Source organism: Erpetoichthys calabaricus, chromosome 3, assembly GCF_900747795.2.
Source record: "Erpetoichthys calabaricus chromosome 3, fErpCal1.3, whole genome shotgun sequence".
NCBI lineage: Eukaryota > Metazoa > Chordata > Cladistia > Polypteriformes > Polypteridae > Erpetoichthys > Erpetoichthys calabaricus.
In genome coordinates, this window is record NC_041396.2 from 262,825,062 (window position 1) to 262,835,585 (window position 10,524).

Consider the following 10,524-nt stretch of genomic DNA (forward strand, 5'->3'; position numbering starts at 1 on the left):
ATCTTGAAATGCATTTAAGATATCTTAAAATGCATGAAAGGTCAATTTAAGATATCTGAAAATTCATTTGAGATATCTTGAAATACAGACACAATTATTTTGAGATATCTGAAACTGTATTTGAGATATCTTGAAATGCATTTGAGATATCCCGAAATGTATTGCAGATATCTTAAAATGTAAAGGAAAGTATTTTAAGATATCTCAAAGCAAGTTTCAGATATCTTAAAAAGTAAATTACATTTTAAGATATCCGAAATTCATTTTGAGATATCTCTAAATGTTAATTTGGCTTGCCATAAGAGTAGATTTAAAACTTAAATTGTTAGTATTCTACATTTCATTTAGTCGTAACAAAAACAGTGCTTTCTTTCAGCTTGTACATTATACTATACTTGTACTTTATATTCAATCCTTCCTTCTGAAAATTCCATCAAGCTCATTCCCCTTGGTGTTTGTCCTGTTTTGTCAAACTGGAGTTAAAATAAATTTTCGTTTGGATATTTTGTAATGGACATAACAATATAGTCAGAATTGTTGAAGTGGAATGAAAATAAAATACCTTGCATAATTGTAAAAAAAAACAAGTAAAAGCTAAAAAGGTGTGAGTGCAAATGTATTCATCCCCTTTGCTATGAATCCCCTAAGTAAGATGTGGTCCAACCAAGAAACTTTAGAAGTCACATAATTACAAGCCCTGTGAAATATCACTGACCTTCGTTTTTATCTGTTTATTTAGCTCTTTATCACTGGCTGAATGTTAGCACTTCAAAAAGAATGTGTCTCACAGCTTTAAGAGAATGTTTCATCATTTCGTAGAGCAACAGAAAAAAAGTAAAATGCTTCTTTAGAACAAGCTAAAAATTTTATATAAGAAATGCAAGCTACGTCTATGTGTTAATATGGCAAGAATGGAGCTTATATGATTGTAAATTTGTGTGCAGGGTGGCCGGCACCCCTACCCAGCCTGGATGCCTGTGTACTAGAAGGACCAGGGTAGAGAGTGTGCATAAGGCTTTATCCTTCAGAATGCAAGATGGCAGCCTCACAGGTTCCCTCAGGGTTTCATGAGAGATAGAGTCCTGCTATTCAGCCCTGTTGGGCCCCATTGGCACCTCCTGAGGGTGCTACAGGGACTGGGGAACCCTACTTTATTGGGTTCCTGACCTCTCTTGGAAGTGATTCCAGACGCCACAAACGGTGGCTCCCGGGTGTCTCATAAAAGAAGCTTTCTGACGCAGTTCCAGGAGCCAGAGTCAGGAGGCAGAGGGATGAAGCTTGCTGGACGAAGGAGAACGTGAAGAGAGAGAGAGAGGAAGAGAGAGAAAAAAGAGAAACCAAAGAAAGAGTTGCTTTGGGGCTTACTGTGCCATGGGAAATGCTTGGGGAAGAGTTTCCCACAAAACAATTAAAAGCCTGTGTGTGTTGCTGAACTTTGTCTGTCAGTGTTGCGTTTGGGGAGCTGGAGCGCACCCTGCTGGCCACATTTAATTAAAGTAAAAATTATTACAGTGCTGTGTTGTTAATTATTGATGATGGTAACTGCTAACTGCACAGTCTATCTCAGAAGTCGCTCATTTATAAACTGTTACTTTCTGTACATTTCAAAATGAAAACAGCAGAAAAATTACTATTTTGAACTTTTAAAATACTTTTCCTACTTAAATAGTACGTAGTGAATTCTCAGAAATCCTGTCCATCATTGTAAGTCTAAAAGCTCAAGTAGAATTTACAGTGACTGAATGTTGCTGCCGGGTGCTGCTTTGTTTTTTATTGTGACTTAAACACAAGTAAGAGACATGTAGGGACAGAAGACTGACTTATGTATTTGGAAAGTTGATCAAGGTTTCCCCAAACCCTAAAGAGGGGTGTTTTTAAGAAAAAAAAAAAAAGAAATATTTTGTCTCTTTTAATCTAAAGATTGTAAAGAAGAAGATAAATCCGGATGGAATATTCAAGATCACAATATGACCAGCAGCATGAATTCTTTCTCAAATAATTATGCAGGTAATGTGTAATATAGTAGTTATGTCATAACCCATAGTTCATTGGTTTTATGTCATTTTACAATTACAAAATCATTTTTTGTAGAAACTGAATTATTTGTATATAAAGATTATGCCTGTAATTGTTATATCAATATGGTTACAATTTTAAACATTCTTTTAAAATACCCAGAATGCTGGTACTTGTATTGAAATGCTGCCCACTTTTCAGAGTAAAGAGTTCTTGGCCAGTTCTCATGCCCATCATTTTATGGAGCTCTCCCCTCCTTCTCCATCTCTGTGCTCTGTCTCCTGCGTTTTGTTTTGTTCTTTTTTTTCTGTGTGTTCTCCTCTATTCGCAAAACCAGCCTATTGTCGTCCATGCTCCAAAGCACTGGCATGGTGTACGTATCTATGCCACACTCTTGAAGATTAGGAATTAACCATTGATGCCATCTGCTGTTGCCCCCCATTTCGTCCCATAACAAACACACACACCACACTGCAGTTCTTTTTTTGGTTTAAAGAGCCTAGCAGGCGTCACATTGAAAAGGTCCTGAAATAACCAACAGCTTTGGACTAACTGAGTCCAGACACTCATAAATGAATTCAAAATATATCTACATAATAGAGTATATTGGGTACAATAACTTTAATTTTATTTTCATCTCTTGCTAAATAAAAGAAATTAATTCATCATTAAATAGCAATATGTTTTTAGGAAACAATAACAATTAATTTTGAATTATCCATCCATCCATTTTCCAACCCGCTGAATCCAAACACAGGGCCACGGGGGTCTGCTGGAGCCAATCCCAGCCAACACAGGGCACAAGGCAGGAACCAATCCCGGGCAGGGTGCCAACCCACCGCAGTAATTTTAAATTATACACAATGAAAATAATTAACCATTGGCTAAAAAGCTACTCATTAAAATGAACATTTTCAAATTTCAAACAGGTTATAACATACACAAGTACCCAGGTTATGGCGTAGACCCACACAGTTTGGCTTTTAAGGGGCCGAGCACTTAAGCACATAAATGCCCTTCTGTTTTGCTGTAGATCTTCTTCTTTTTGTTTTTCTTTTGTTATCTTTACAACTGGACTCATCAAAGACATTTGAAGCTCTAACCTTATAAATTGCCAAGAAATGTCAGGGGTATTTAAATCCTCTCCCACATGGAAGAGTCCCCCCAGAAGTGATGGTCCACTCCTTTGTAATTTTTGCTTTTATTTTGTCAAAGTACTATTAAATGTCTCCATTAAAGACAACAGATCTTTATGAGTAGCGGCAAAGAGCACTGTGACGAGTTCAAAGGTGGATACAAATACAAACTAATCACATAATGAGTACACATAAGGTCACAGTTTTGTTTAAGCAGACAGTAATGAGAAGTCACGCAGAATGACGCCTTTTATTGGCTAACTAAAAGATTACAATATGCAAGCAATTCGAGGCAACTTGGGTCCTTTCTTTAGACAATCTTGCATATTGTAATGTTTTTAATTACCGGTAGCCAATAAAAGGTGTCATTTTGCTTGACGTCTCAGTACAGCCATAATGGCTAACACGGTGCAACATCCTAGTACTACTTTAAGTAGATAGGAAAGCAAAGTACTTTGAAACTGATTAACATAAATGGAGCCCAGCAATATCTGTCCATTAACCAATTGTTGAACTATGGCCAGCTGACAAATCTTATGATATCCGCTGACAACGTTACTGCCCGGCCATCTAATAGTAGGAACACAGGATTGAGCCGGAGGACCACTGGTCTGGAAGATTAAACATGTTTTGAATTGCATAGGAGATTAAATATTCATTTTAAATTTTTAGAGTTAATAGCAATTTTCCCAGGCCAGATAAACTGTAAATCAGTGATGCTTCATAGTATTGGGTTTTTCCTTTTTTATCTTGCAAAATGTATTTGTAAATATGCCAAGTTTTCCTTTTATTTAATATTTATTAGAGTTTTTTTGTTTCTTGTGTCTGCAGAAGAAATTCTATAAGTATGTTAAAGAATCACAAAATTCATATATAACTTTTTCATCAGTGCATTTCAACATTAAAAATATTCTCTCATTAAAAATGAAGTCTAGAGGAATTATCTTTATTTGTTTAGAAATCCTTAAATTTTGCTTTATTTCTGCTGGTTCTCTTTATTGTTCGATATTTGTTAAGTTGATATTCCTATCTTCAGAAATGTCTTATTGTTTCTGCACTGAACCACATTTATATCAACCTAAAGAACCTCACCATACAGATTTAGTTCTTTTGATTCAGATCATGGGCGGCACGGTGGCACAGTGGGTAGTTCTGCTGCCTCGCAGTAAGGAGACCTGGGTTTGCATGTTCTTCCCGTGTCTGCGTGGGTTTCCTTCGGGTGCTCCGGTTTCCTCCCACAGTCCAAAGACATGCAGGTTAGGTGCATTGGCGATTCTAAATTGTGTGTGCTTAGTGTGTGTGTGTGTGTGTGTGTGTGTGTGTGTGTGTGTGTGTGTGTGTGTGTGTGTGTGTGTGTGTGCGCCCTGCATTTGTTTCCTGCCTTGCGCCCTGTGTTTACTGGGATTGGCTCCAGCAGACCCCCGTAACCCTGTAGTTAGGATATAGCAGGTTGGATAATTTCCAATTTGGAATTCAGAATTTCCCCTTGGGATTAATAAAGTATCTATCTATCTATCTATCTATCTATCTATCTATCTATCTATCTATCTATCTATCTATCTATCTATCTGTCTGTCTGTCTGTCTGTCTGTCTGTCTGTCTGTCTGTCTGTCTGTCTGTCTGTCTATCTATCTATCTATCTATCTATCTATCTATCTATCTATCTATCTATCTAATGGATGGATGGATGGATTCAGATCATGTAGTGAGTGAGCATTTTTCCTGCTTTGGTTGTGCTTACTGTATGTTCCTCTCATCTGAAGGGTGGTGTAGCGCAGTAGTTAAGGCATCAGACCAAAACACCCCCAGATATCAGTTCAGTCCTCATTACCACAAGCAAGCCCCATAAGTTGGCTGTGCTTCAATGACAAAAGCCATACCTTTACATAGGTGTGCTCTCCTCTGTTAGTAAATTGTCTTGGGATGTTGTTCACTACGTTTAAGTTCTATTAAGTATAACTTATTTATGTGCTAAAATGTAATTTTCTAACCTGCTCAATCCAGACCAGGGTCACAGACGGGGCCAAACCCAGCTAACATGGAGATCAAGGCAGGAAAAACCCCTGGACAGGGCGTCAGTCCATCACAGGGTGAACACACCCACACACTAGGGCCACTTTAACGTCACCAATTCACCTAACCTGCATGTCTTTGAGAACATGCAAACTCCATGTGGGGAGGAGATGGGACACAAATCCTAGTCTTGTTACTTACAGGCTGCAGTGCTACCATGTCACCGTGTGTTAAAATTGCTAGAAAAATATAATGATCAAGATACAGTACATGGGTAATTCATTTAAGAGACTAGCCACAAAATTCCCAGCAAATGACGTGCATCTTTTCTCACTATAGCACTTGCTGTTTTCATTGTCTGTTTTTTATTCATTTGACTGTTTGATATTTTCATTTCAGGTGACCTGGCGCATATTTTGGAGATCGCTACTTACTGCTACTTTTGTCCACTGGTCTTCTCCATCCTGTTTGGAACTGTAATCACCAGCTTAATTTTTTTTAAAAGTAAAAAACTCCGGGGTAGGGTCAAAAGCCGCCAAGCTTCACTTGAGGTTGCACCCAGAGCACTTTCTAAAGTGCAGAAGTAATCATCCGGTTCACTCTTATGACCCAGTTGTAGACCGGTGCTATTCAAAGATTACCAAACCTCATAGCAGACCCTCTGTAAACATCCCCTTAGCAGTTGGCCTTTCTTTGGATCAGATGTTCTTAGTCCTCTGAGTTTTTTATTAGGTTAATTAAGTTTGAAAACTGAGAAGAGAGCCAATCAACAAAATGGAAATGTCGTATGTGATATAAAAAAGAAATAAACAGAGCAGTCATAAATATATGATAAAACTGTAAATGACTCTGACTAACAATTCTTTTTAAACAGACAGCCTTCATGAGATAGTGACAGCCATTCAACATGTAGTGAGGTCTCTGGAGGCTGCAGTGGCGACTCCCTTTGTTTCCCAGTTAGTCTCTAATTCTTGGGTACTGCAATGTATTAACGTTTTTACAAGGCTGCAGTATTCTAAGATGAGCAGGCTGCATTGCTTAGAGTCTTATGTTCAACTCCTAGCCTGGTTTGTGTGTAGAGCAGGGGTCTCCACCTCCAGTCTTCAAATCCTACTGTGGCTTCATTCTAATCAACTTCTTAATTAGTGACCAGTTTTTGATGTTAATTAACATCTTTTTCCTTCATGTTAACCGACTTGGTTTTTTAAGAATTAATCCATTGAATTCTTTTATCATTTTCTTTAAACAGCACCAAAACAAAAATGAGGTTTGAAATGAGCTTAAAGATGACCAGCTAAGTCAAGGCTTCAAACTCCAACCAATTTCACTCCAACCAGTTTCTTAAACAGAAGATGATTTTTTTGTTGTTAATTAAACCCCTTACTTAACTCCATGGCTAGTTAGTACCACAGGAGACATTTCCAAAACTGTTGATTTTCTTTTTTCTAAGAGTTCTGTCAAAATCGTTTGTGGAACTGAACAGACTGGCATTACGGAAACCTTCACCATTCTTTATTTTCAGATTTTGTATAATGGACACAGATTACTGATCATGTTTTGGCTCATTGTGTATCTCATTATTATTTGGCTGCAAATTAAAAAGAAATTAACAAGAAATAGTTAAGGGGTCTGAGTCTTAAATAACAAGGCAATTAAATCTAAAGCAAAAGAGTGAATTAGTAGCAAAAACTGGTCACTAATTAAGAAAAGTGTTACAATGAAAACATGCAGTCACAGTAGCACTCTGGGACAAGATATGGAGACCCCCCACATGATTTTTCTTGGTGTATTCTGCACATATTCCAAAGACATGCAGGTTAGGCTGATTGGCAGTTTTAAATTTACTCAGTACATCAGCTGACCCCTTCATGGATTGGTAGCCCACTCAAACTTAGTCCCAGCTTTGAATCTAATGTTTCTGGTATAGGCTTAAGGCTCATTTGGAATCCATGTGTTCACTGAGTGATGAATAATCACCTAAAGCAGGCTGACAAGCAGGTGAGATCATTGTTCAGAGGTGCAATGTCTGTTAAGAAGAACAGAAGCAGCAAGAAATCTGACAGGAACATTTTTTCCAAAGGATTCCAGCATAGCTGTGCTGGCTAATACACCAAAGTCACATAATCATTTGTCAAGTAATGAATGAGTTCAAGGGATGGCCGTGTGGGGTCCGGCATTGCGAGGAGATGCCCTGTGTTACTGAGATAAATCTCCATTAAAAGGTACTCTTACTTTAAATTTTTTTTAAAGGCCACTGCTAGAATTTAAATATGTTAATATTAACTGATGTGATAAAATACTCCCTTACCCTAACACTCTTGCACATCTCCTATCCTTAAAGCAAACAGAGATGCGTTCTACACACCTTGAATTACTATTACCTTACAGTTTCAAATTTGGATTGAGAAAAGTCACTTCAACCTGTATATATACATACATATATATGTCTTCATAGCATTCGTAGTCTGAATCTCCATCTGATTGTATGGGTGGTTACCTAGCAGGTAACGCATGCATTTGGTCTGCCAGTCTGCAAACGTCCGCCACAGGGCCCTCTCAGTTGTGAGAAGCAAATCATTGAATGTTAAATCATTTACAGTCAAATAATGCAAAGAGTACGCGACACGTGTTTCACCCTTATTTGGACTCATCAGGCGTACAAACTCTACTGCCCCCCTCTCAGGGATCGAACCTCGGACGTATATGTCTGTAGTATTTTTCATCAGGAGCTGCTCCTGTCAATAAGCAGATCCTCAGCAATCAGTCCAAACAAATGAAACGGTCACAGAGTCTCACACAGCAGCCTAATTGTGCTGTCTGTACAAGTCGACGTTCTGAGCAAACCTCAATCACATGTCACACATACCACTGTGACAATGTTATATGTAATAAGCAAAAATGTCTCGATGAAATAAGTAAAAAATTAACAGCAACTTCTATGTCCCTAAATTCCCAAGGGAAGATATACCTAACCCAAATAAAACTAAAATTCACAATTCAGGTACCTGTCCAATTATAACAGCCAGCATTCATAAATATAATTCCTTGACATAAAAAAACTCGCCACTGAATTGCACCCCAACACTAACAAAGCTAATGAACAACATGTAGGATTATTCAGCCCTAAATGTTTTTTTACCTCCTGCCATTATTTTAGACTGCTAACCATATTGTATAAATTGCAGTATGAACCGAACACATTAAACAAGCTGACACCAGAATGTTGTGATGATGTTTAAACAATTAACTTTCAAATCAGTGATATTAGTTATAGATTTAGTCTGTCACAGTTCTGCTTTGGATTTTTTTTTGTTTTTATTTTGGACCTATTTGTCTGTCTTTGCATTCCAATACTTGCCACATGCTTTCGTAAACATTTTCCTGTATCTTTGTATCTTTCATCTCTGACCTCCTGCTTGTATTTCAGATTCTGTTTTTGGATTATGGACTTGTTTAAATAAAACATTTTACCTTTAAACACATCTGCTTTCATGTTTGGTGGCACATGGCGAGCTGCGTTCTAAGAAGCCGCCCATTGATGGGACCCCAGTGCTGTCCATATTCCTGCCCCTGCTGGTGTGGTGTGCCAACACACACCTATCTAGTAGACTGTAATTTATGTTACAAATATTCTGCACTTTATTTAATTTGTTTTATTTTAATTTTAAGTTAATCCTTTGTTTCATGTCTATTACCTTAATAATATTAAAGGGTTTTCCTTTGTTAAAATAATGTGATTTGCTGCAGTTTCTGGCGATTCATTGATTCCCGCTCACTGGTTTATATTGTTGAGCTGCAGCAGAGCTCCTTGTCCTAAAATACGCCATTGGCTTTAATCGCTCAGTTTATAATTGGGTGTATTGCTAGACAGTCCAGATAACTTATTTTCAGTCACAGAACTGTCAGCACACAGAATTTTGTTATCATCTAGGATGTTAAATGTGTGAGTTTTTATTTTCTTATTTTTTTACTGGCAACTCCACATTCCACATTAATACTCACCTCCCTTTAACCCAAGAATAAACCTGAAGGCAGGTATCACTTCACACCGCATTTTGTGAACATGTGTAGATGCTCTTGACCCACCTGAAGGGCATATTATTAACTTACCGAGTAAGGTGGTAGACAGTAGGACTTTGGGGACCTTTAAAACTCAATTCAGTGTTATTTTGGAGAAATGAGGTGAAGAGGATTGGCAAACCTGTTGGGCAGGTTCTCATTACAATGATCCTAATACAATGCACAAAATGACAATTACAAAATTAAAATATAGTGGTAATATGGAATTAGGTCTTTTTGAAAAGTACATTGACCAATTCTGTGAAGACAGCCCAGCAAAGATATACATAATGGCTTGTCATTTCTCGGCTACTTTTTATTAGGTGGCAAACCAAACAATAAGCACTTAAGGGGCAGAGCTATGGTATTAAAGACATGGCAGGCAGTGTGGTGTAGTAGTGAAGGCCTTCAGCCCCTGAGGTTGTGGGTTCAAATTCTGCTACTGTCACAGTGTGACCATGAGTGGGTCATTTCACAATTGGAAAACCAAAAAGAAATGTAACCAGTTGTATCTCAAATGTTGTAAGTCACCTTGGATAAAGGGGTCTGCCAAATAAGAAATGGTTATTAAGTCAGTGCCTCAGTAAAATATGTGGCTGTGTTGGCTTGTTTTATGGAGGAGCAGGTGACTCCCATTACTGACAAAGGATTAGGTGACATTTAAAGAGAACAAAGGGAAGGTAGAAATGGTGCAAAGCTCCAATTAGATCTTCACAGTCAACTTTTATGTGCAAATACAATATAACTTAAAGGAGAATCCCACATGACTTTGGTACTGAGTGGCTCTATCATTTGATTCTTCCAGGAATTCTAAGAACAGCAGATATTGGATCAGCTTGTTCATTGTACAACCCTTCATGAAAACCAAAGGTCCTCCTATAGCTGTTTTCCTCCTCATAATTCCTGCCCAAAAAAGTCCTTTACTAGCTGATTATCCACACATTCAGTCCTTGAAAAATGGCCATATCATCTGTACACAATGCAACGAAGAGTCTTATTTTGATTTATCCACGTGCACGGCTGTCTGTTCAGATCATTGACTTGATTTTCCTTCAGCTCTTTGTTGAAGGAGGATGTCATTGTTCTGTTGAAAAGTCTGAGCTGTCCAATGTCATTTTTCACCCTTCATAAAAGTACAGCAGTTGTTTCTTGAGGTTGAGAAGTCCATTGAGTATACATGCATACATTTAAAAGGGTGGGCCAGTGATGTCGTGGCTCTGGGTTCTTAGAAATGTCATTGCTCTTCTTGTCACTTGTCTTCTTGCTGTCCATTTGTAGTATGCAATATTCACTTTCAGGT

At 37.9% G+C, this 10,524-nt stretch overlaps 1 protein-coding gene across 1 annotated transcript in view; it reads left to right on the top strand.

Annotated features, from left to right (window-relative positions):
- Nucleotides 1-6,186, top strand: part of LOC114649541 (immunoglobulin kappa light chain-like) — a 28,168-nt gene extending 21,982 nt beyond the window's left edge. The window contains exons 4-5 of the mRNA XM_028799034.2: nucleotides 1,921-2,007; nucleotides 5,565-6,186. Coding sequence (XP_028654867.2) covers nucleotides 1,921-2,007; nucleotides 5,565-5,752 — 275 coding nt within the window. The 3' untranslated portion in view covers nucleotides 5,753-6,186. The remainder of the gene's footprint in view (nucleotides 1-1,920; nucleotides 2,008-5,564) is intronic.
- The last annotated feature ends 4,338 nt before the right edge of the window (nucleotides 6,187-10,524 follow it).